The 26,946-nt window shown below is 41.6% G+C and overlaps 1 protein-coding gene across 3 annotated transcripts; it reads right to left on the bottom strand.

Annotated features, from left to right (window-relative positions):
* Positions 1–1,972: 1,972 nt before the first annotated feature.
* BROX (BRO1 domain and CAAX motif containing) lies at positions 1,973–26,946 on the bottom strand. Of its 3 annotated transcripts, none has more exons than XM_050948596.1 (13): positions 26,806–26,946; positions 21,424–21,563; positions 20,136–20,242; positions 18,070–18,166; positions 16,761–16,856; positions 15,682–15,754; positions 15,149–15,254; positions 14,539–14,628; positions 13,551–13,636; positions 12,273–12,354; positions 6,978–7,128; positions 5,469–5,628; positions 1,973–4,193 (listed from the first exon to the last, which is right to left on the bottom strand). In XM_050948596.1, exons 2-13 carry the CDS (start codon positions 21,522–21,524, stop codon positions 4,107–4,109), a joined length of 1,236 nt encoding a protein of 411 aa, XP_050804553.1. In that variant the 5' UTR covers positions 21,525–21,563; positions 26,806–26,946; the 3' UTR covers positions 1,973–4,106. The 3 variants fall into 3 exon arrangements, with proteins under 3 accessions (XP_050804553.1, XP_050804556.1, XP_050804555.1); XM_050948599.1 differs by lacking the exon at positions 26,806–26,946 and adding an exon at positions 24,717–24,928; XM_050948598.1 differs by lacking the exon at positions 26,806–26,946 and adding an exon at positions 24,746–24,928.

Genomic DNA, 26,946 nt, shown 5'->3' with positions numbered 1-26,946 from the left:
AGAGTTTCTAAAGTGCAAAGTTGGCTATACAATACTGTACATAAACAAGTGTCTGCTTTCTTTCTTAGACTATGCACAGGTATTGCATTGTCATGGTATATCAGCCAATTAGTCATAGTAAATACATAAACGGACCAAATCCTGCACTTGGATGCACATACAAGACTCCAATAGAAGCCCGTGAGAGATGAGCATGCACATTCAAGGACCTGATTTAGTCCTTTGGATGTACAGAGTGTTACGTGCTAAATGATTACATTTCATATTAACCTAGTAACATGGACCACGGAGTGAGACACACATCGTAAGTGTATTAATTGCATTTAGAACTATTTTCCTATAAAGGATATGTTTTGCTTTAATTATTAAGCTACTATGAGCCCTCGTGTTAAATATTTTAAAAGGACAAAAAACACCAAGAGTCTGATGTTTAGCTAGTACTCTAGTGTCTGACTTCACAGTGGAGGCAAAATTTCAAGCCACAGAGAAGTGCGAGCACAAGTATCAAGTCTGACATCAACGTTTACATCAACTTTTTTTTTCCTGGGTGTAAGTAAATGTAAAATTGCACCCACAGACGGAGACCATCACTAAAACCACGTCCTCATTGTAAGAAAGGAGAGGCCTACTAATTCTGATGTTAATATTAAAAAGTCACCTTATGAAATACATTATCTTTTAAAAAATTAAAAGGAAATCTTAGCAGAAGGAAATGTATTATATATATTTATATGTGCAGACCGACTGAAGCCCCTCCATTAGGCTAATTGCTTAAGCAAATGGAATAATTAATTAACTCAAAGAATGGAGTGTCTGTATTTAGATACCTTAACAAAATCTTCCTGCTTCGTAAGAACTCAAAAGGGAATCACCCATTACAGATTAACATCCTCTACTTCTTTTCAGACTAAAATGTCTATATTCCTTGCCAAGGTGGGTGAGCTAATATCTTTTATTGGACCAACTTCTGTTGGTGAGAGAGACACAAGCTTTCAAGGTACACAGAGCTCTTCAGGCTGGGGGAAAGAAAGGTACTACGAGTGTCACAGTATTTAGCTTGATGCTCTTAATTTCTGAAGAAGAGCTCTGTGTAAGCTCAAAAGGTTTGTCTCTCACCAATGGTTGTTGGTCCAATAAACGATATTACCTCACCCACCTTGTCTCATTATCCCAGGACCGACATGGCTATAACAATATTCCTTGCCCACAAGCAAGACTACTCGTATTTTAAAGCCTGTGGTATGTAGTGAGTAAACAAAAGTAAGTCTTGAGAAGCAACAAAGTTTAAGAGAACAGACTCATTCTTTTAATCAGTTTTTAAAGCTACTATCTTGTGGTCACTGAAAACTGCTACAGCCTGGGACCAGCACAAGGTTACAGCCTGGCTTAGTAATGCCATTATCTAACACTTGAGTTGTACACAGTCAGCAAACATTTACAGTGAATTTAAATCAAACAAGCCACTTAGTTCCAGAATGTAGGCGATAATACAATGCCACGGTCTAAATCCCAGTAAATATGCAAGTTAATAAAATAAACTTTTGGAAGGAAGATCTGGTCAATGGTTACAAAAAAATATAGATTTGGATTTTAGGAAGAAATTTATATGCTACAGCACACACATGGTGAAATGCACCAATGCAGGTGCATGAACATACATGTGCAAGACAATAAAAACAGGCGAATCTGTGCAATAGTCAGCAGCAGGGATTAAGAGAAAACTGTGTTTTATTAAAGCATAACTTTAATTAGAGGAGATAAAATTGTCAGTCAGTAGAAAAATGCCTCAGTACAGGTTATTAAGAGTAACAGAGTACATACTGCAAATTTAGGACTGGGAGCATGGAGCTACTCACAGCTTCTTATCCTTTAGTAAAATGAAAGCCACGTAACTGCAAGGATAGAATATACTTGAAAAGAACAGGATTTTGTGGCAACAATACACATTTGTCCTACTTCCTACCTCCATTCTCCACTACCAGTGTGGGAGATCCTAAAATGGCCCCTATAATTATTCAGGGGACTGGAAGTTTCTCATCAGTAAATCAACACGTGTGAAACCTTGGCCAAACATACTCAGCTACCTTCCTTCAAAACTTGGGATGCAACAAGAAAAAAAATAGAGAAGTTGTGAGAGAGAAATATCTATCCAGGTACTCATAGCCCTGCCCCCCCCCCCAAACATCTAAATACCTCAAATAGTTAAAAATATAAATTATCTTGTCCTTTACAACCTGTAAGAGAAATAGTTTGATTAATTTATAGGGAATGCATGTATAGAACTGATTAGGAGAAAGGAAAATTGAAGAAATGAGTTTTGCATCTGATCTGTCCATAGTGGTTAGCACCACAATCATTCCTATCTCTTGTAGCAATGAGTTGCCTGGTCCAGTTCAGTTTCTGTGAAAGTTCGATTTCCCAACTTCATAAATTACCTCTTATTGGCCAACAGCTTCTTTGTTCCAGCTGTTGTGGAAAGTCCCGGTCTGCCAGGAAGCTACATCCAGTCCCACAGAAGATTTTGAATATCAAGACAGTCATTGAACTGATCTCTGTACTGAATGGAGACAGCAGAGCACTGGAGCATACTTTCCTTGTAACCCGCGATGCTAAACACATGGGTTGCTGTGCTTATTATCAGCAGATGCTTCTTCAAGGTGCAGAGCTTTATTCCTAAGTGTAATGACTTGCAAAGCTCAAGCCTGGAAGGAACGCACACACACGAACACACCACTGTGACTAGTTGTGTGCCAGACAATCTTCTGACCAGTTACAAATGAAAATAGATGTTTCTGTTGTCACAGTTCTATTGAACTCACTACTGCTGAATGCCCATAGGATACCAAGGCTGCAAACTAACTTGTCTAAGTCCTCAATAGTGGGGAAAGTTAAAGAAACAATAAGTTCTTCAGAGCACTTCCTTCTTCCAATCAGCCTCAGTCTTGCCTGGGGTCATTTTTTCCACAGCTGCTCTTTATCAAGGTGCTCTTTTCAGCTAGCAATTAAGGAAGCTGGGAGAAGATGCCATTTATGTTTGAGGTAAAGGAGATCTAGAGCTGGATCTCCTTTGTGCTGAAACGCTAGCAATACTCATTGTCTTAGTTCTAGGAAGCCATTGACAGAGCAGATATTACTCAATTGAAAATACAGCACATTAATTGCAGTCAAACGCATTAATCTGAGTTCTATGAAGTCACTGAATTTTAAGTACCCACAATTCACTCATTCTGGACCCTGCACAGTATTAAACTCCAAAAAAGTCAGGAAGTCTGACACCATGATATATTCATTTTAAGATTTTTTCCACTTACTTGCTGCCTCATACTCTCATGCGACCACCAGACTCCCAGATTGAGATGAAAAGGCTTCAAAGTAAGCAGTTGGATAAAATAAACAAGCTACAGAGGAAGCAGGTTACTATGAACTTGGGTATAGGGAAACCTGATTTAAAGTGAAGTAGTATAATTGTTTCCAGTTGTTTCAATTGAGTATAAACTGCATTCTGATTATGGAGAAATTCTGCTTCTGAAGAAGTATAGTGAAGTGACTTCACTATAGAAGTTTCCACATGGATAAATCCCAGCTGAGAATTCCTTTTCTCATTTATCAGAAACAGAATGGGAATGAGACAGGGTTTTAAGCCTTTGTGATGAACATGACTAAAAGATTGCTTCTGGAAAACTTCCATTTGTATCTTTTTTGTTCTGGGCACTTCACACTATTAGTAGTATGTAAAGAATTAAACCTCATGGAAAGAAACCATATATTTAACTTTACCACCCTTTCCTATGGTGGGAAATACTAACTTCAGTATGCTATTCTCGGTATAGAAGCTAACCTGAGAACCACCACCTAAACTTAAAACACTTTCTATAAACATGGACATTTCAGAGCATTCTGAGGTCCCATTTAAAACAACAAAAAGCCTGGCTATAAATAATTTCACTTATAAATCCAGCCACATTCTCAATGAAGAGACTTCTACTAAAGATAAATCAGTAAATTAATCTTTAGGATTAAGAAGAATTAGAAAAAGGGATCTGAAATGAAAGCCCCAGAGTTCATTAAATACAACTTGTAGAAGGAATTCAAAGCACTTATGGTGTTTAAGAGATCTGGCATCCACTGTCTTTTTGAGGCTTTATATCTGGCTCTTTCAGAGGTTTCACTTCTTCCTCTGGTTTTGGCTTAGCCTGCAGACAAGAAAAGAGTTTGAAAAAGATGAATTAAAAGAATCATGGGTTCCACACAATGTTCATATTATAGGTTTCAGCAGCGAGGCCATGCAGAGTTTAGATACACTTGTCCGCTAGTCTTCTCCATTCTCCCAGCTCAGGGCTTTCTCGTTTCTCTAACACAAAAAAGTTAGATCTGCTGTATTTCATGGTGGCTTAAAATGGACAGCAGAGAATGGACTAAACGAAGTTCATCCAATTTACTGCACCTACTTTAGAAGTACAGCTGCATTGAGTTTGAAGGCCATTGCATTCTTAACAACATGACCCTTAAATTCTATCTTAAGAAATGCAGACAGGCTGACTAACACTACCACCACCTAACTCCTATATAGCACTTTTCATTCAGAGACATCAAAGTGCTTTACAAAGAAGGTCAATGTCATTATATGAGCCAAAGACAACTAGGAAACAATGTAGCTTCTAGGCTCTGGACTAACAGAAGTTGTTCAATGAGGAGAGAAGGTGGCTGGGAGCTTGGATTGTTGACCTATGACTGACTCACGGTGTGCCTTTTTTGAAGTGGAAATTCCACCATCTACCTCACAGGGGTGTGGCAAGGCTCAAATGAAGAGTGCTATAAAAACATAAAATAGTAAGGACTGGTGGAAGGGTATGTTAGATAGTTGGTATCATCCTGTCCGATGATGTTCTTTAGCAATACCTCAAGCTACTAAAAGCAGATGCTTTAACATTCTGTGCCCATGTAGACAATTTGTATGTATTTAATTACATTCGGAGCTAATTATCAGATGGATAGACGTGTTAGTCTGGATCTGTAAAAGCAGCAAAGAATCCTGTGGCACCTTATAGACTAACAGACCTTTTGGAGCATGAGCTTTCGTGGGTGAATACCCACTTCGTCAGATGCATTAGGAGCTAATGCCATGGAACAGTCTAAAGTACCTCAGTACCTCACCAATTTCACTGAATTTAACCTCAACACTCCTCAGGTGTCCCAGCATTCCTCCAGATTTACAGATGGGGATGCTATGGCACAGAGAGGTTCAGTGATTTGCCTAGTCACATAGTAGAATCAGGAACAGAACCCAGGTTTCCCAATTCCCCTGCATAGAGCCTACACCTCAAGACCGTCCTTCCTCTGTGTTTGCTCTATTGAGCAGGATATGGCAGAAGGCACCAGTGGAAAAGCAGAGTGCCAACTCTCTACTACGCATGGGATAAAACCGATGGGAGGGAGAGGAGGAAAAACATTAAGTGAAATATTCTTACACTGTCATCCTTTGGCCTCTTGGTGAGATCAAATGCAACAAGTGTTTCAGGGGTCCAGTGTGCATGCAAGGCAGGAAATTCAAAAACGATGGGTTCTACCAGGCCATAGTTTGCCTTCAGCTCCAGCTGAGGAGCCTCGGGTGGCACTTTCTGAAAATAACTAAGACAGAATTTAATATTTTAAATACACTGTAAACAAATATTTGCAGTTAGTTTATTTTTCTTCACTTTTGGGAGTAATCTGGCCACTCCCAAAGGCACCACACTATTACTGCTGAAGTAGTCCCATTTTATTTAAGGGTCTTAATGCTGGTATTACGAAAAGGTGTTCAGGGCAGCAAGTTTCCGTGATGGTTCATAAGAACAGACTATTTCCTATTTGTGCTTCCTCCTCCTCATTGGCTACCTTAGTCATTTCCATCTGATAACAGATTGGTTTTCTCCCCTTTGTTTTGGCAGAAGCAGAGATAAATGCTGTTGTTTCAATTTACATATACTTAAAATAAAAATCCAGATTACGGTTAGCAATGCTTTAGGAGAAAAGTGAAGAGGCAGATGCAACAATTTTCCTCAATCTCCCTGAAGTCAGATGCTTGGCATATCAGCATGCACTGATGCTGGCAACACTGCAACCACCAGAGAGCCCTGCTAGATCACAGAACCTGAAACAGTATTTTTTTATTATATACATCTTTTGCGAAGTCACACCACGCAATAAAAACTGCCACTTACCTTATGCTCAACACATATCGTGTTTATGCTTGAGCAGAGTTCTGTGACTATTTCTCTGTCATCAGTATAGCATTAACAACATCTCAGGGAACAGGCCCTGAGCATGTGAATTTGGGTTTTGTTGTTTTTTTAAAGGGACATGCCATCAGACGTCTATGAATCTTTTTATATACTACTGTTACAAGTCAGAAATACAATCCATGTAACTGAAGAAGATAAGCAAAAAAAAAAAAAAAAAAAACCACCACCTCTCTATTTTTAGTTTACTGTGTTATTTGACAGCACTTGTGTTCTATGATTGGCAAGGGGATTCAGGGGCTGGTGTAGTTCTTGTAACTATTCTGAACTCACTAGATTCAAAGTTGATGTCCCTTCAAGAGTAAGTTTCTAAATCAGTTAACTGAATGACCTATTTACCATAATTACTTGGGACACTTGGCAATTAACAAGGCCACAGAGCTCAGGCAATATTACTGATTAACTTTAGAAAAGCCAGCAAAGGAAGTACAAATATAGGTTTTTATGTAGGTCCTACAAAAACAATGGCAAAGTTTAAGAAAGTCACAAGCAAAGATTCAAAGTTTACTTATATTACAGATACATGAAGAAAGTAGACACTCTTCCAGTTTCTTTAACACACTGAAGCAAATTATAAAGGGAAAAAATGTTCTTTGTAAAGTTTACAATCTAACCTTAAAAGTAGTAATAAATGAAGGATTTTTTTTTTTTTTTTAAATCTGTGCAGAGTAGCGTACCACGTAGGGAATATATACTTACATGAATCCATTTTCTCTCTGGCATTTTTCTAGGGTATTCTTAACCAGACTTCCCAGTTTCCTAAAGAAGAGGTGGCCAGAGGGTTTGGCAGTAGTCCCAGGTCCTTTGGTTTCACCATATTCTTTGCATAATGCTTCAGCCTTGACAAAAACTTCACAAGAAAGCAATGTGAAAAAGTTAGAATTGGCATAAAACTGCACTTATCTCTTACTTCAATTGTAACAGATGCAGTAATCCCTCCAGGATTCTGATTAGATAAAGCAGACGCAGCTGGTTTCAGGGTGACTCTTCCAACCATAGCCAAAACATTGGTATAGTCAGTAAAAAGGTAGGACAGAGAAGAATTCTTATTTGCAGAGACAAGCAGAAGTGGGACTGTAAAACAAGAACTGGAACTACATAGCCACTGAACACAGTCCTGAAAGAATTCAGGGACACTAAGGGGAACACCACTGTGGGTGTCTGGTATGAGAATAAGCCAAGCACATTAAAGAAGCCTGAAATGTACAGCTGTGCCCTGAGGGACCAAGGGAAAATGCCAAGAAGGATCCTTTTCTATGACTCTTGTCTGCTTAGCCTGTCAGAGGGGAAGAAAGTGCTCTCTAGAAATGCAAGACTTACTTTATTAAAGCTAACCCAAAGTGAAATAATTGCTCTTTCCAGTCTTGGGAGCTTAGATAATGCCTTCATTCATATGACTGAGTATTAACTCAAATGTTTATAATATTACCATTAGTCCCTTGATACAGAAATGTAGTGCTGGAAGGGACCTTGGGAAGTCATCAAATCCAGCCCCCTACGCCGTGGAAGGACTTAGTAAACCTAGACCATCCCTGCAAGGTACTTGTCCAACCTGTTGTTAAAAACATCCAGTGATGGGGATACCACAACCTCCCTTGGAAGCTATTTCAGAGCTGAACTACCCTTATAGTTAGAATTTTTTTCCTAAAATCTAACCTAAGTCTCTCTTGATACAAATTAAGCCTATTACAATTCTCGTCCTAGTTTCTGTGGACATGGAGAACAATTGCTCACAGTCCTCTTTATAATGGTCAACATATTTGAAGACCATTATCAGGTCCCCCCCGCCCTCAGTCTTCCTTTCTGAAGACTAAATCAGTTTAACCCTTCCTAAACCTTTTAGCATTTTTGTTCCTTTCCTCTAGAGTCTCTCCAATTTTTTCCCATCTTTCCTTAAGTGTGGTGCCCAGAACTGGATATAGTACTCCAGCTGAGGCTGCACCAGTGCTGAGTAGAGCAGGATAATTACCTCCTGTGTCTTACAAAAGACACCCCCGTTAATTCACCCAAGAATGATATTAGCCTTTTTCACAGCTGCATCACACTGAGGAGTCATATTCAATTTGTGATCCACTATGCCACCCCTCCCAAACAACCCTTTTCAACAGTACCAGTTACTTCCTGTGGTGTAACTGCGCATTTCCTTCCTAAGTGAAGTACTTTGCAATTGTCTTAGTTAATTTTCATCTTGTTGATTTCAGACCAATTCTCTACTTTGTCAAGGTCATTTCAAATTCTAATTCCGTCCACCAAAATTCTAACTCCTCCTCCCAGTTTGATGTCATCTTCAAATTTTATACGTGGATTCTCCTCTCTATTGTCCAAGTCATTAATGAAAATATCAAATAGTACTAAACCCAGGCCTCTCCCCTGCAGGACCCCCCTGGATACAGCCTCCCAGCCTGACAGCAAACCATTGATAAGTACACTTTTGAGTATGGTCTTTCAGCCAGCTGTGCGCCCTCCTCATAGTAATGTCATCTAGACCACATTTCCCTACTTTCCTTATGAGATTGTCATGTGGGACTGTGTCAGAAGTCTTACTAAAAAAAAAATCAAGATATATCATGTTACTGCCTCCCCTATCTGCTAGGCCAGTAAGCCTGCCAAAGGAGAAAATTAGGTTGGCTTGAAATGATTTGTTCTTTACAAATCTATGCTGGATATTTCTTATAATCTTATTATCCTTCAGCTGCTTACAAACTGATTGCTTAATAATTTGTTCCAGTATCTTTCCAGATATCCAGGTTAGGCTGACTGGTCTATAATTCCCTGGATCCTCTTTGTTCCTTTTTAAAGATAGGTATTATGTGTGCTCTCCTCCAGTCCTCTGGGACCTCAACTGTTGTCCATTCTGAGATTGCTTCAGCCAGTTCTTTAATGACTCTAAGATGAATTTTATCAGGCCCTGACAGCTTGAATACATCTAACTCAGTGGTTCTCAACCTGTGGCCCATGGGCTGCTTGCAGCCCAATCAGCACACAGCTGCAGCCCATATAGGTAGTATTGGATGCAGCCCACAATGGCAAATAGGTTGAGAACCACTGATCTAACTTATCTAAATATTCTTTAACTTTGTCTTCCCCATTTTGCTTTGAGTTCCCTCTCCCTTGTTCTTAATATTAACTGTGTGAGAATCAGGTCACCATTAACCTTTTTATGGAAGACTAAAGCAAAATAGGCATTAAACACCTCAGCCTTCTTGATGTCATCACTTATTGGCTTTTTTTCCCCACCAAGTAGAGGACCTATACAATAACTCCTCACTTTAAGTCATCCCAGTTAACGTTTCTTCATTGTTACGTTGTTGATCAATTAGCAAATATGCTCATTTAAAGTTGTGCAATGCTTCACTCTTACGTTGTTTGGCTGCCTGCTTTCTCCAGAGCTGGCAGCCTACCTACGCTCCCAAGCACCCCCTGCTCCCTGGCAGACCCCGTGGATCAGCGCCTTCTCTCTTCCCCTCAGCAGCAATCAGTTGGCTTGAGACATTTCGGGGGCAGGAGGGAGGAGCAGCAGCAGCAGCTTCCCCTACTCTGCAAGCACCAGGGAAGGGGCGGGGGGGTCAACCCTCAGCCAGCCCGCTCCCCCCTACCCCCAAATCCCCAAACTTGATCTGCCTCTTCTCCCCACCTCCCTCCTCCTTTATTTTCCATGCTGCATCCTTGCTCCTCCCTCCCCTCCCTTCTAAATGATGCAAGCCAGCTCACTGCCCTGGGCAAGAGGGAGGGGGAAGGAGCGATGACTCTGACTGTAGGCTCCTCCTCCCTCCCCTGCCTCCTGCCAGAGCCAATCAGGTGGTTTGCAGTGTTTAGAAGGGAGGGGGGAGGAGCGAGGACGCAGCATGGGAAGTAAAGGGGGAGGAGGTCGAGGGGGAGAAGAGGCAGGTCAAGGATGGGGGTTGGGGGAAGGAGGGAGTGGGCTGGCTGAGGGTTGAGCCCCCCCACCCTTCCCTGGTGCTTGCAGAGTAGGGGAACCTGCCGCTGCCGCACAATGTGCTTCTCCTAGCCTACACCACCTTCAGCCTCCTTGCCTGCCTCATCTCCAGTACCAGTGGGCTGTGCCTGTGAAGGGTAAGGCAGGGGCACCTCGTAACTATAGTACTGTACTGTATGTACAGTATGTTTGTAAACACACAGCACATGCACACTACTCCCCCCAGTGGAGTATTAAATTGCTTGTTTAAAATGTATATAATGCCTTTTGTCTGGCAAAAAAAATTCCCTGGACCCTAACCCCCCCATTTACATTAATTCTTATGGGAAATTGAATTTGCTTTACATCGTTTCACTTAAAGTCGCATTTTTCAGGAACATAACTACAACATTAAGTGAGGAGTTACTGTACTTTCCTTCATCTTTCTCTTGCTCCTAATATATTTAAAGAACCTCTTCTTAATGCCTTTTATGTTCCTTGCTAGGTGTAACTCATCTTGTTCTTTCGCCTTTCTGATTTTATCCCTACATGCTTGTGCTATTCTTTTGTTTCTCTTCCTTAGCAATTAATCCATGCGTCCACCTTTTGTGGGATTCCCTTATGATTTTCAGATAATTAAAGAACTCCTGATGGTGTCATCTTAAAGACACACTTTTTTACAGCCTGCCAAAAGCTTCAATTTATCTGGTATTTTTAGGCTAATGGGATAAAGGACATTATAAGAAAACAGAATATTGCATTACCAGATGTAACAAGGAGTTGAATACTGCCTCTGTTTCCCTTTCTTGAGCTTTCCAATAACTGCACCCAGACTGTCATGCAAGTCAAACAACATCCCTTTTTGGGGTCAGATTTATTAAAAGATCGGAGTACAAATGTCAACTTAAAAACAAGTCTTCCCAACACCAAAGTTCTTCAGACCTTTAATGGGTTCATAGTTTGTTTCAAACCCAGGTCCTCCTGACTGGCATTTCCTCAAGTCTCTTCCCTCTTAAGGCTTCTGCCCCCCAATGCAGGTTGCTCCATCCAGGCCTTTTTACCTGGCTAGCATGGACAGTTCATTCCACAGTCCTCTGTGATCCTGGTCCTCTAAAGATCACTTTCCTCTCTGGATCCTCTGATGGAGTCTTCCTGCAGATCCCTCTCCTTCCCCAAACTGACAGAACTCCCTCTCACAAGAACTCCAGTCTTTAACTGCATCTTATTAAGACATTCAATACCACCTTGCACACTCAATCTCCCCAGGCCAAAATGAGGGTGCAGAACCTGTAATATGAGGTAAGACTGAACTAAAGAAAGTTTTCTACACCCAGAGTTTTGAGTCAGAAATTCTAATACAAGTGTACTATACCAACAAGAAGAGTGCCACTGGTTCACAGAAGACAACATTAAAAGTAAGACCAAACAAGTGCAAAGAAATACATTTAAACTGCTCTTGAACTCACTAGTATCCAAGTACTGTACTTTTCAATATGGGTATTCATATCTCTACTTTATCCTTTATCCATGCAAGTAACTCATGTAATATTAAGTAGACCCATTCGTTCTATCACCGGACCATAGCAGTTGGAAATGGAAGAGTTTTAGAATTTGGAAAACAGACTGTCTTCAGCCTCACTAAGCAACATCTAGCAGCCCTGCACTTGTAATGCCTACAAGTTTAGTAAGAACGTGCCTAATTCTGCTTTCCTATGATGCGCAGCCAATCCATCAGGAACATGACTTAATACAGGGTTTATATCCTCCTCCCAAAATAGGGGTGTAGCAAATTAAGTGGACATTGGTCTCCTTGTTGTGTATTTTCTTTGTATCACACATTTGTGGATTCTGGACACACAAAGGACTCTAAAGGTCTTCAGTGATTTTAGACAGCTAGTATGCATTGATTGCCTACTCGGATACAACCTTGATAATGTGTTTATTTGGCTTTAACACAAATATCTGGATATTTTGTGAGCTACTCTGAAGTATGAAAACTAAAGATTTTTTAAAATCCTCTAAATAGTACAACAGCAGATGTTCCATGAGGGATTTGAGAATGTGGCAACCATACTTACATTTTTCTGATTCCTGCAGAGATCTGATTGCTTCTCCACATTTATCGCTGGCCAGCAGAGTTTGACCATGGTAGCAGTATGACTGGTGAGAGAGAACGATATAGGTGCAGGCATCAATCGCACATTTCCTGTCAACATATCAGTTCTGCTATATTTCCTTCTCACTGGATGGGGATTATGTACAGCTGAACACAAGCCAAAATGGTAAGATCTGCATCTCTCTGAGGCTGCTGTCAGTTGCACAGTCAACCAGCAGGGGGGTCCAGGGAAGTAATATGAAGCAGCACTTACTGGTGCCTAAGCACAAGTCCCTTCAACAGGAAGAAACCCAGTTGTTTTCATGGCGAGAATCAGGTACCGTGAGTGTTTAGGGTTTTTAAATATATGAAAAAACTTCACTCAATTCAGAAAGTCAACAAACATTCCAGCTTTTCTGAATTGTTATGGCAAGGTCTAAGTGGGACTTCACCACAGTCCCATTTTCTCGCTTTCATAAGACTATTTTGGGCTCTTATGCTCAAATAGTGGTCCTACTGTTGTGCAGTATCAAATGCTCCCTTTCATTTGTAAAAGCCCACTCCATTTAAATTAGGCCCAATATAAATATTCTCAAGATGCAACATATATATTTCCTGCTGTACTGTGAAACCAAATCTGACAGCATTACCTTATTCCATCATTGTCCATATTACAAGAATTACACACAGATGGTCTTAACAAATAGCACAAATCAAACCCAGCCCAGCCTTAATTTTCTCACCCATTCACAAGATAAACAGCCTCTGGCTACAGACCCAAACTAAGAGAAAGTCAAAGTATTTTTCTTTTTAAAACCAAAATATAGTCTGACTAATTACAGAGCTGCTGATCCTTGATGGAGAATGTTATGCCAGATCAACCAGGCTCTAGCAGAACACACATCCTACAAGAAGGCTTGAGGGTGGCAACTGATATTATCAGGTCCTATCTCATCCATAAATTCAGAGATGTGATGAACTCTGAATTACACCTGGAAGCAGACTGGGAATCAGTGCAGAGAATACAGCACAAGTATTAAATGCTCAAACTGACCTGCCCCATTGTGGAGGTAACTAACTACACTAAATTCTACAGGACACAAATTGCATCTTATTCTAGAACAGCGTATTTTTAAGTACTACAGGGACTGCAATCTCTCATTTTATGATGTGGTGACAAGGACAAATGATAACTGACTCCCACTCCCCATCTAACTCCTAGATAACCTTTAGAAACCCAGATTGGTTACAGAGTACTCACATATGCCATATAGAAACATGCCTTCAATTGTAAATACTTTCTCCATTTAATAGTGTACGCTGGATCCAAACTGGATAGCATTTGATCTAGAATTACATAAACAATTTTTTTTTCTAAATCATTAAAAAAAACATTCAAAGCAGCACTGTGGTCTTGTTAAGTGTATCTATAGATCATAAGTATGAAATAGCTATAACCTCAATGAAGTGCACCAATTATACCTGCAGCTGCAAGGAGACTTACGCTCCATGAAAGTATCAAGTTCAAAAACAATTAAAAAACCCAATTTTTAAAAACAATCTGGGAATTCCCTTTCGTTTGCTAAACAAACATAATTTCGTTGCTAAACAAAGTCTAGGAATTCCCACATACAAAAGTTTCAGTTTCTGTTTGAGGTAGCCGAGGCAAAAGAATACAGCTTTAGGTTGAAGCTTTTCTCTATTTCCTTTAATTAAAATTAAACAGATCATATTACTGCAAAACTATTATAAAAAACTTCTAAATATTTTTTAGTCACTTTCATTAGTATATTCTAATAATAATTTTATTTTTTCCAGTTTAAACCACTATTTACCAGTGCCTTATCAGAAACTAGTTTTTCCTAGGAAATACCAGCCCTGCCCTGAGGAGCTGCTGTTGAACAACTCAAGACAATCCTTTAAACTCCATCCACCCCCTTGTCTACTAACTTATTATCCTAGCGAGCTGAAGAACAGAACCAGAACAAAATCACCTACAGAGCTAGTAGGACACTACCTCTAGACTCACCCACTATAAGTCTGTTATATTAAGAATTGACACTTGATGACTGTCCGTTAGAACATGATTTCAAATTACTGACTGGAAGCACAGAGATGCTGTTAACGCTGTCCACAAAGAAACTCCAGCAGAGTTACTGCTCTTGATTGCAATGTTAGTGGTTTGTTTGGTTTTCTGCAAGACATACAAACTATATCACTGAGGACTCAAATGACGTAATTTGACTTACCAGCTTTTTGGTAGAAATTGGCTGTTTCATAGGCTAGAGCAGCTATCAGACCAGGATTGTGTTTCAGCTCAATAGCTCGGGCAATTGTCACTAAAACCATTAATAAAATGTAATTGCAGACAGTCACATCAAACCTACTTAGGGATTTAGCAGTTTGAATACTTGAGTTCTATTAGCATAGAAATAACTGTGTGCTCTGACACTTGACGCAAGCTTTATAGACAAAATTAAGGCATAAGTACAGTCTGAATAGAATAGCTCGAAATGATTACAAAAGAAAACTTGACAAAATGGGCAGTGGTACACTGCAGTGAGATTAGTTTTCAATTTTTTTATTTCAAAATATTTGGACCTTTAGTTAATTAGACATTTTCATATTGTATTAAGCAAGGGTGCCAACAAGAATCTCCTAGAGAACTTCTCTAAAATTGATCAACAAATATTTGTAAGGTTTTATTGCCATTTGTTTAACAAAAGTGAAGAGTTTGATTCTGGCTACACAATCAACCCCAAACCACAGTACTTTGGGAGAACGCTGGCTGTCACTATCCAGAAGGCATTATGAACCACAAAAGAAATCCACAGATAAATACCCCCATTATTTTTTTACCTTCTTGAGCTTCAGCTTGGCACTGGATGATGTAGGAGTCTATAAGCCGAGTTTCTAAATCCCTCCCCTTTTCTACAGGTGTAATCAGTTTGGGGATATGGCTGTCCTAAGTGGTAGAGAGACAGTCAGTTTCAAGGTTAGTTCAAATCTAAGACACTACTACTAAATGTCCGTGTTTTTTCCAGATACATTTTCTATTACTAAATGGGTATAAATTACAAGTGAAGGAATCAAGGTGATCACCGGCCATGTCCTTATAATACACCATTGCCCTTGCCTTTCTACTTTGATTAACAGTCAGCCATAGCAACTGACTAGTAGCGTGACTCATTGATGGTATGTTATTTTCCGCAGCATTCAAAAGCTCCACTATCACTGTATAAATCCTCTGCACATGAACCATAAAAGGCTCTTAAAAGTCTTTTGTAATGCACTGACAATTCACTGAGTCTTGTACAGGACAAGGAGTAGACAAAGTCTCTGTACAGAGAAACTTACAACTTAAGAAACAGGAATAAAGGTATGTTTTCTACCTTCAAATGTTTAAAAATCCCAGCTGCTATCTTCAAGCTTCTGTGAACATCTTTTGCTTCATCTTCTGTTATACTGAAAGGTTGTTAATGAAATATGTAATTCTGTAATTCAAGTTAATATTACACAGCTGAGTTATTTACCAGCTCATAATGTTACAAAACTGACTACTCATACATTGGTTAATCGCCTTATATCTAAAAGCCCAAAGACCTGGGATTTTGTCTATACATTACTCTTGTAGAGTAGTTCTACTTGTTCACTATTCTTAGTTTTATTGCCTGACCTTTATCAGCATTGCTTGGCTGTACTTTTTCCTCAGCACAATGCTACTTATAAGGACACTGTAATGGCTGTGTTTATATGTGAATTTAAACCAGGATTACAATCCCTCTATTTCACACTTAATTTTCAAAACTAAATCCAGTCATTAAACATGCTCATTGTAGGAGAACAGAATTTTCTACAATTTTCAGTCCAATATTTAATAGTTTGCATAGAAAACACTAAGATTTCCCTTCACATTAACATTTTTCAGGCTTCTCCAAGTGAACATCCACAGTGACTAGAAACTTCCCACACACATTCATTTAGAGAATGTCTCAGCGAGGCTACTTTTCAATCTTCAGTTGCAAAAAGTTATTTCCTTTGTTTGTCATAACTTATTTTACTTCTGTAAAGAAAAGCCAACAAATTCTCAAGTTCTGCCAGTTATTTCTGTTCATTGAGGTGTTGGAGGAGCTACGCGAACATGGGGGAAACTAGCCTTCATTCCAATGTGACACTTTTCCATGCAGAAATAAAATATTCTAGATTTCAGTGGAGAATAGGTTAATAAAAATATATTAGATCTAGGTATGGCTGAAGTTTAAATTGCGCATCTGAGTGTGATGTAGAGAAATTTGGTGTGTGCATTGTGGCTGGTTACATGTTTCAAGTGCAAGGAAGTTTCTTGGGGAGGCAAGGAGCCAGAGTGCATCTAAATGTTAAAGCATGTGAACGAAGTCTGCTTTAACTGAGGATTTCCTTTTTATTGGGACATTATTGCAATAGAGTTGCTAAAGGAGGAAAAAACACTTACTCTTCTTTCCCAGCCAGTCTCGATGCATATTTTGTGTACCAGAGAGCCACATTAAATCCCATGGAAACCAGTTCGAACACAGCATCCTGCTGGGCACTAAAAATAAACAAATACATAAAAAAATAAAGCAAAACAAGCAATTTCATACTTTCCAATTTGTTTAGACAAGTTCTCTAATTTGTACTTCGGCAACATAACAAACTGCAGCTACCTGCATAAAGTAGGTTTGGTTTTCATTTAAAATGTCAGAAACTTCCAATTTATAGCTTTTCTGTTTCTTGGATTTTCTAACAATGATTTAATCTTTTGCTTATCCCCCAAGAAGTCAGGTAAACAAATCCCACAGGGTGTTCAGAAAAAATCCATGTGAAAGGCACATATTTGGGGTTGGGAAGAGAGTTTAGCAGAATTTTTATGTTAACAGGGTGACATACTTTATTGAGCTTTCAGTGAGGTTAACATTTCTCTTTCATTTATTTTTAAAATGCTTGTTTTGTGGAAAACCTAGGTCAGCGATAACTAGTTTAAACAAACAAAAAGATGTAGCCTCAGACCTGTTAACTTGGCAGCTATTTTGAAGTGCTTTCTACAGCATGCAATTACTAACTACAAATAAGAGAATAGAATGTAAGAACAGAAAGTTGCATAGATGTTAAAATGCTCTTATGATAAGTTCATCCCACTTAAAGGGTAACTTATTCAGCTTGGTTTAAGGACGCGGCAATCGGAAAACATAGAAAAAACATCTCCCTATTAAAATTTCTGTTTACAGCTTATCTACAGTACCCAAAAGAGTGCTATATGCTTCAGAAGAGAGGGAGAGAGAGGGACCCTGACCAGAACAGTTTGTCTACATTTCAGGTGAGACACGATAGGGGAGGGAGGATATCACCAGAAAGTATAAAGGTAAGACTTAGTTTCAGATTTCCAGCACCAGAAACAACAACAATTATATACATTCTAATTCTTATTTTATACTATTAATTGTGTATGGTTATTTCTCATTTTGCACTATAATAGTCAGTCTGTTTTCGGTTGTAAATAGAGGTTGCAGAAAGCCCCGACAGACTGTTTGGTTAAGTAGTGTCTTAACCTCAAATAAATGAAAGAGAGGCACTTTGGCATCTCCAGAACAACACTGTAATAGATATAAAGCAGAAGAGCAAGGCAACTATTAAAACACTAATGTAATCAGCCTCTTGGAAACTACTTATTGATCGGCACTGTGCAACATTTACTGTAGTGGCATATCTATACTATAATCTAAAGAACCTGGCCACAGACATTGCAGACTCCATAGAACATATACCTTGGAACTTGTCCTTGTAATGTGTCTGTCCACTTAAAATTCTGAATATATCGCAACTTGCAGTCTTGGGAAGAGTTATCCAGTGAGACTATAAAGCCTGTCCAAATAATAAAAAAAAAGCCACACCAACAGGCAATTTAAACATTAGAAGGCAGCAATATAAAGATGCAAGTAGAGATGTAGGCAGGTGGAACAGTAAAAAGAGTCTCTCGGGCAATTCATGTTACTCCTTAAAGCTTTTATTCTTCAGAATGTTCAGAGAACAAGATTTAAAACAGACAAGACCAACTGGTCTTAATAGACACTCCCTGCTCAGACAAGCTATTGCCTCAGCCCTGTGAGCCTCTGCTGAAGATTTCACTGTTGCTAAGCATGATTCAGACCCAGCTCCTGGTGTAAATGGACTGTTGGTAGTCTAAACACCTTGTCATCTAACTATACTCAGGAAAGGTCTAATCAACACGGTGCTTGAAAGAGTCATCATCTACAGTAGGGTTCCTAATACTAGTAGGAAATATTTGAAAAATTTGACACAGAAAAGGTTTTAGGCCTCATCTTCACTGCAGTGTCAGCTCAATTTGTAATTTGAATTTTGCCCCTAACCTGATTTTTGTCCACACCCACAAATCTCTTAGGTGGTGCTTTAAGCTTGAGTTAGTTGGTCTGTCAGGGGAGAGGTTAAAGCTTCAGTACCGCCAGCACTTGTTCACATTAGTAATGTAACGGGGAAGCAACACCTCAGATGCTAATCCGATCACTCTAGGTATCTTGAGTGTCATTTTCACGCTCACTCAGGGTAGGCTAACTTGAGTGGAATAAACCAAGTGAACTAACTCAAACTAACTGTGAATACAAGTCCCAGTGACTGGGTATGGATTCCTTTTTATTGAAGGCACCCTCCTCCTGTCTTCTCTGCAGCAGCTTGGACAGTACCCTCTCCTCTATCTGGGGAACCTGATTCGTCTGCAGTTTCAAGACCCTTGTGTGACACAGAGGAATATTTACTATAGATTATTATATCTTTTAAAAACGGGGATTAAACATACGGGGGGGGGGGGTGAGTTAAGGCTGATAGAATAAGCAATCGTCATTTAAGCCAAAGTTAACTTGATTTGAAAGATTCACATGTCAGGCTGGGACACAGAAGGCTATAAGCATACTAATGAACCATCAGGACAGACAGCAAATCATTGTTTGTGGAAAAGGCAAGCTATTATATATGTAATTTCAAAACTGTTTCAAATTAATGTAGGAAAGAACTGAATGGAGGTGGACGAGGAAGCAGAGGTTCATATAATATGGAATAAACTTATAAGGTACAGTAGAGCTGGAAGGGGGGGAAGATTTCAAATGAAGACAGCTGCAAAAAAAGGGTAATTGTCCGGAGGCCAATATAGCCTAGAAATCCGTAACTAACATGTTTAATTTAAGCTCAGCTCTGCCCATTGCACAGAATTCAAGGATGTTACTTGACTGGCCTGTAGAGCAATTTGGACACACAGGGAAAATGCTGAGTCAGAGTGGGTCACTAAGAACTTGGCATGCTGAGGGGCGAGAAAGATCCTGAGGAAGCATTGCAGACATCTGAGCCATAAAATGTAAGTGAATATCTACTGAAAACTAAGATACCAAAGTGATGAAGGCCATATCAGCACCTAGCTAAACTACTACCTAATGTTAGACCTGAGATTATTTTACACTTTTGATTTGGTATCCTCTCCATTCTGAGAGAAGTCATAGACCTGTTTTTAGGAGTAATGCAGTCTATTCTCAGAGACAAGGAAAATCAACTTCTCTCCTCCTCAGAAAGCAGAAGGTGGCTGATACCCCTAACCTGGAACACTTGGTTAAAAGGCAGAGAGTAAAGGACTGTCCATGCTCCTAGTATTGCCAGGATGCTGACTGAGGCTTTTAAAGCTATAATGGGTGACAGGAACAGGACACACCGTTTTTCCTGGTGACCAGATAGTGCCCCTACATAAATTGGTATAACAAATGATTATGAGTTTCATTAAACCTAAGATTATTATACAAAATCTTTTGTTTGCAGCTTGCAAACTTCTTACCTTGCAAGAGTGAAAAGTACAAATCAGTTGCATTCTTCATCATTTCTGGATTACAACTCAAATCAGTAAACAGCTCCAAGAGTCGTACCCTGGATGATCTTAAGTCACTGTGTTTTAAAAAAAAAAAAAAAAAAAAGTTATACAAAAAGGCGATCCTTTTAATACACCTCCACACTGTTTCTTATCCTTCTAGCTAGGTGCAGTATCAATTTAATATCTGAGATAGCCACTGGAAAAAAGACAAACACACTTCTCAGGGAGGGATCAAATAAGCATTTTAACCTCTTATAGGACTCAATGTTCACTTCAGCATAAGTATTTTCAGTTTAAAGTATGACTCGTTTTGGACATATATGTAGTAGTTATCAATTTCAGTAAGTGAACAATTTTAACTGCTTTTTAATCCAAATTTTAACCCAACTAACAAATATTTGTTATCCACCCAAAACTTCAGAGGTAGATCACTGTATCAGTAGTGTACTAGAGTACATTATAATTAGAAGAAAATCTATAATAGCGTGTTCCAATAGTACCTCTTTATAACTGTGTTTATGCAATGATCTCAAATTACATCACTGACATGAATTAAGCCTCACAATACACATGAAATAGAACAGTGTTGTACTCATTTCAGATCCATAAACAGAGGCAAAGAAGGTAAGTAACTTCCCAAGGCCACACAGCAAGAGTGTGACAGAAGGATAAAACCCAGGAGCCCTGACTTAAAGTTTCTTAATCAAAGATATATGCACACACTGTGTAATTGATTCTCATGCTTTTGTACATGAAGCCATGTGTTTGTATACTAGAATGCATAGGAACTGCTGTTCATCCTTTCCAGAGAAGTTAACATGGCAGGGGCAATATCAGCATTTGGATTTTACACTACGTGAATAGATGGAATTGTAATCATGTTTCAGTATTTATAAGATTGACTTAAATGCTTTTTCAGAGCCACTCTTATCTCTACAATAGAACACTTTTGGTATATTAATTTATGTACATTACTTACACTAATCCTTCTGCAATAGGATACACATACAGAACAAAAAAGCGACAGAACGTCTAGTCCTTCTAGCCTATGTTTTGTTACAATAGGTTTTGCTATGTAGCATCAGATTTGTAAGATTACATTAATCATTCTCTAGAACTGGACACTGAGAATGCCTCCAGCTTCATTGTCTCGCAGCCTACAAATCTCTAGTCTCTTCAAACAACACTAAAAAGATGTCCATGGTACACTCTGAACACTGGAAAAGAAGTTAGTGTTAGTTTGAAACACACTTACTTGCAAATCTTTGTTGCAGCAGGACTGCTGGCTACCCCATAGAAATTGAATGTGACAGGAGCTGTAGCCTTTAAAGGGTTGCGATGAAACCAGTGGGTCATTTCTCTAAAGTACTGTTTGCGATTCTATTTATTGGAAACCTAAAGATTGGAGGAAAACAGTTACATGAGGGTAACTGGGGTGCTCCTCTTTCTCTAGTGCATTTGATGCGCCACTTGGGCCTATGAAGTGCATGTGAGACACATTTTTCTTTTATGAAATGAATTTGCAAAGCTCTATAAGTAATTTTAAGGAGCTGAGGGCAGGGGAGACTTGCTGGAGATCCTAGACCTGTTACAGATATATTGATGTGTATTTACACACTTTTTAAAACTCTGAACTCACCACTGTAGGGCACTATTCTACAGCTCCTTTACAGGTTTAGCTCACACTGAAGAAATGGGAGATTGCACAGGAAGGCCCACAACAGCAAGCCCTTACTACAGTACAAGAGAAACTGTTTAAGGTGGTAGGCCATAAAGTTTTACTTGCCTTTCCTCTCATGTTTCCTCAGCACCAAGAAATCTTCCACTCTTCACAATGACTTTCCCTTTAACAGAAGGCTGGATGCTCAACCACAAACAAGGCAGTTTCCAATCTGATTGGTGTTTCCATACAGCAAAATTCTTTCAGGAGACACCAGTAGTAAGAAGTGCCTTTTTTTCCACCTATATCTGATAAGGTAATAGTTTGTCTGATGTGGCCTGTGGCACAATTATCCATGCCTTTTTAATATCCATACTTGATTATTCCAATGCCTGCTACTTAAACCTACATTTGGAGACTGGAAGACTGCCTTCCTATAGCATCAGCAGAAGAGATTCTTCTGAAGAGTGTCCGGACTTCTGGGTAGGGTGCATCACTGATTTAGAAAGCTCTTTTATGGAGAGGATCCGGACTACACGAGAGACCTTCTTTTCATTTTTCTATGTGTACAGTCCCTAGCACAGTAGCTCTGGTCCATGACTAGGGCTCCTAAGCAATTCAGTAATACAAACAATAATAATCATACTAACAGTCCTCAGAGCGAACTCTCCGGGGTCTAATAGTACAGAATATGCAGCAGAGGCCCCTTGACATCAGAATTTGTTTCCTCCAGACAGTTCTAAAGTCAATTACCGTTTAGAGCCATAGTGTGTGGCTATTTTATTTTTCCAGATCTGTCTGGAGTAGAGGTGGAGAGAGGCAAAAGAATAGATTGTTGGCCTAAATAATTAGTCAACTTTTTCCTGGCGTGTGGAAGAGAGGAGAATCTTTCTGTGGACAACAAATGCCTCATTGTATTTTTCCCCCAAACCATAATGCACCTAGTAACATTCGAAAGAGGGAAGATTTTAGAGGATTCAAAATAAGATGAAATAGAGCAGTGGTCCCTAACCTTTCTGTGGCCAGTAGCACATTCGTGTTTTCAGAAGAGTGGGGCGGGTGACAACAATTTTTCAAGGCTTATTTTGTATTTGTACATTAAATAATATAAAAATCATATTTAATATTACATAATATATGAATCCATAAGATAAAAAGGGTAATTTTACATGTAAAAGGTATTAATTAAATTATTTGGCAATTTCTCTTTCACTTCACCATGTGAATTTGCTCTTTTTTTATCTACCTGTAAGAAAAATTAAGGCGTTTTGACAAAATAAATATCAAACAGTTTTCATTTTATTTATTTTAAAAAACTAAAACATTGTTGAACTGCTGGTCCAAATATATTTATTATTCTTACTTTAACATAGAATGAAACCTGCAAACCCGGAGTTCTCTGTCCCTGGCAGGCGCAGGGCCGCAGCTTCTCTCCAGTTTCGAAGCTAGAGAGAAGCCATGGCCCGCTGCCTGCCAGGGACAAAGAACACCGGCGCCCGCAGCCTGCAGCCCTGGAGAAGCCGCAGACCTGTGCCTGCCAGGGACAGAGAACGCCGGCACCTGCAGCCCCGGAGTTCTCTGTCCCCAGCAGGCGTGAGGCCCTGGGTTCTCTCTCCTGCTAGGCACTAGGCGGGTCCCGCGCCTGCCGGGGACAGAGAACACCGGCGCCCGCAGCCTGCAGCCCCAGAGTTCTCGGCCCCCGGCAGGCACAGGGCCGTGGCTTCTCTCCAGTTTAAACCGTGACCCCGCGCCTGCCAAGGACCAAGAACACCGGCACCCGCAGCCTGCAGCCCCAGAGTTCTCTGTCCCCAGCAGGTGCGGGTCTGCGGCTTCTCTCCGGCTTCAAAGCTGGAGAGAAGCCGCAGCCCCGGCTCTGCCAGGGACAGAGAACTGGGCTCGCAGTCTGCAGCCCTGGAGACACCAGAGAGAAGCTGCAGCCCTGTTACCTGCCAGGGACAGGGAACACCAGCGCCCGCAGCCTGCGGGCCCTGGAGTTCTCTGTCCCCGGCAGGCACAGGACCAAGGCTTCTCTCCCCTGCTGGGCACTAGGCGGGTGCACATAAATGCCCCGGCGGGCACCATGGCGCCCGCAGGCACCGCGTTGGGGACCATTGAAGTAGAGGAAGGTATCAGACTATATCTAGAGAGCTCTCTTTCCTGTTCTGAACCCTGTCCTCAAAATGCCAGCACATTGACAACCCCGGTGGTCAAGTGTCTGAACAAACTGTCACTTTAACAACTTTGGATAAAGCAATCTCTTGTTTTGGCATTACAAGGAAGCAGTTGGCCAAAGAAAGTGCTCAGAGCAATTACGAATAACTATGTCTTTTTACAAGTATGTACAATCCCTGTACAATAATTCCTGTATTAGACTACTCTGCTATGCGGGGACCAAGAATATTTAAAGAACTGAGACTAGTAACCTGGCCAGTTTTAAAGCTCTCGTAAATCTGCCAAGTCAAAAGCTGGGTGAGTCTGTCCTGCACCTGGTAGCATCACTATCACGTTTAATGCTGTATTGCATATAACGTACACACGAGCGTGGAGAGCTACTGGGAGAGTTTGAGCGCCTCCCGCTCGAGCATCACCTGCTGCTTGGGGAACACGAGGGGCTGCCGGCCCGCCTGCCACAGCTATAACAGTGGGGCGCAGTTTTGTCTAGACCCCGGAGACCCCCTCTCATCGCGCCCCCGGCCCTGTCCCCCAGCGTGGGAGGCAGGATTTAGGCCACCCAGCGAGCCAAGGCAGGAGGGCCGCGCTCCACAGCGCCCTCAAAGGCCAAGAAACCCAGCGCGACCGTCAGGCAGAACGGAGTCCCGCCCCGCCCCGCCCCGCCGGCCAGGCTCACTCACTAGTGGACAGGCCCGCGCCACCCAGCGCTCTCTTACACTATGGGCGGGCGGGGGCTGCTGTTTACCTCCGCGGACGAGCCTGCTTCTGATGCGGAAACCGCCCCTCTGCCCGCTGGCGGAGCAGCCTCAGCTCACAGCGCGACCGCTTCCGCCCTCACTGTTCCCAGATTCCCCCTCCGAGCAGCCCTAATTCCGCCCGCATCGCCTGCGCCGGCGCAGTACGGAGCCCACACCAGTCTGTGCGCAAAATGGCCGCTGGCACGCAGGCACGGGTAGAGGATAGCCGATCTCATTGAGAGCCCGCTGGCTGCGGATGGCCGGGTGCATCGATCCGGGCCAGCGTCCTAGAGAACTGGTTTCCCCAAATCTCTGGCCACTAAGCGTGCAGACCTGCTTCTCCCGCACCCCAAGGAAGGTGGTGGCGTGGAGGCTGCTGTTGCCCCTCCCCCACTCGGGCTCTAGATCTCTGAATGAGCAGATCCACAGAGAGGTGGCGAGTGTCTGTCTGAAATATCCAGCCAGAACCACCCTTCCCGAGGCAGCGTGTATCACACTCTGCCCGCAGCCAACCCGTCCCTATCTCTCTCTCACACACAAAATCTCAGCACCTTTGAAAAGGCAAGTTGTGTCTTTCCTCCGCTACCCCACCTGCAGCGAGTGGCATATGGAGCCAGCTCTATGCTGCAGGCGATGCAGAGGTTACAGACTGGTCCCTCCACTCGAGCCCCAGAGGATGCTGCTAGGAGACTGACTTGATGACAAGTTGAAGTCCTGAGTTGAGCCTCCCATTACGGCTAATGCACAGCCAGTCCAAATGAAAAAAGAGTAGATCTCATTGGTTCCCAAAGCTGCTACTCCCTTTAAACAGGTTATACGTTATTAACGTAACCCGCATCAAATTCAGAAATCCTGCATCCACCCACATCCTTAACATCTATCCAAGCACAATGTTCCGAGTTAGTCCCCGTGTAGGTGATAGTTATACTCGCTTAGTACTCTCACCAGGTGTATGCGCCTGGAATGCTCCTCCTCCACACAGATGGCCTCCTATTATCATTACAATTCCACTAGCTCCAAGCAAGACTTGACAATTACAACACCTTCACCCAGACCAGATAGTCTGAACTGTTCCCTCTCTAGCACTACAGATAGGACGCGCATAAAACACGGCTGGACTGGTTCAACCAGTCAGTCCCACCCTTCAGGGCCCACTTAAGGGAAGAATCCTCAGCGGTGTCTGACACCATCAGGTGGTCCAGAGACATTTATACTGAACATATCACCGGACACCACCAATACCACACCGAGTAATGGAGACAGCTGACCAGGAAAATAACCCACTTCCTTCCCTGGCGGACCAAGGGATGGACCCCACCCATGTACTTATCCGCTCCACCGATACTGACTTGGACTCCTTATTCATTCCATGGGTGGTGTACCCGAGCCCACTTATCCACTGACACTTTAAAAACCCTTGCACCCCGAACTGGGTCTATGCCGGTTATGCGATATATATGTATCTTTTCATCCTTGCAAAGGATATCTGTAACTCCCCATAACCCAAGCCTGACCCCAGATGTACAGTACCTTCTCAACCTGTAGATATTTCATTTCAAATATTTACTTTAATAAAATTTTTAAGTTTGCGCCTCATGACATCATGGGGGGGTGGGGCAACTGTATCAGCCTATGGGGCCGTCTGCTTGAAACCTTTAACTACTAAAATACACATAGCTCTGGGAAAGCCTGGTGGGCCTCCGAAATACAGGCAGGAAAACACACTTGTCTCAAGAGAGGAGACTAAACACAGCCTGCAGACAGACCCCTAGAGAGGAAAGGGGAGTGTGTGAAGCGAGGGTTATTAAATACATTCCCCTGTAGCCGAGGAAACAAAGGAGGAGGAAAGGGAGCAGCTGACAGCGAGGAGACTGATTTTCCCACTGCAAGGAAACCCGCCATCTAATAGCAACGAAGAGCCCCCTACTCACATACACAGGACACTTCCCCCCACACCACCCCAACGCAACCCTTGCTCTGAGCGGCACTAGGAGCTGGGGCGGCTCGTTACTGCCTACAGGCGCAGGCCTGCCCCGGCGAGCGCTGCGGGAAGGCACCGGCCGCTCACCTGGCACTGCGCAGTTCCCGCACAGGAACAGCTGGAGCAGCACCACTCGAGGAACGCGGGGAGCCCCCAGCCAGGAGCAGGACGCTGCTACCAGCAACCAGGCACTAAACTTCAGGCCCGGCCAGGACGCTGCCTGCTGAC

Source organism: Gopherus flavomarginatus, chromosome 4 (genome assembly GCF_025201925.1).
Source record: "Gopherus flavomarginatus isolate rGopFla2 chromosome 4, rGopFla2.mat.asm, whole genome shotgun sequence".
In the NCBI taxonomy this organism is placed as follows: Eukaryota; Metazoa; Chordata; order Testudines; family Testudinidae; genus Gopherus; species Gopherus flavomarginatus.
This window is presented reverse-complemented; position numbering and strand designations above follow the sequence as displayed.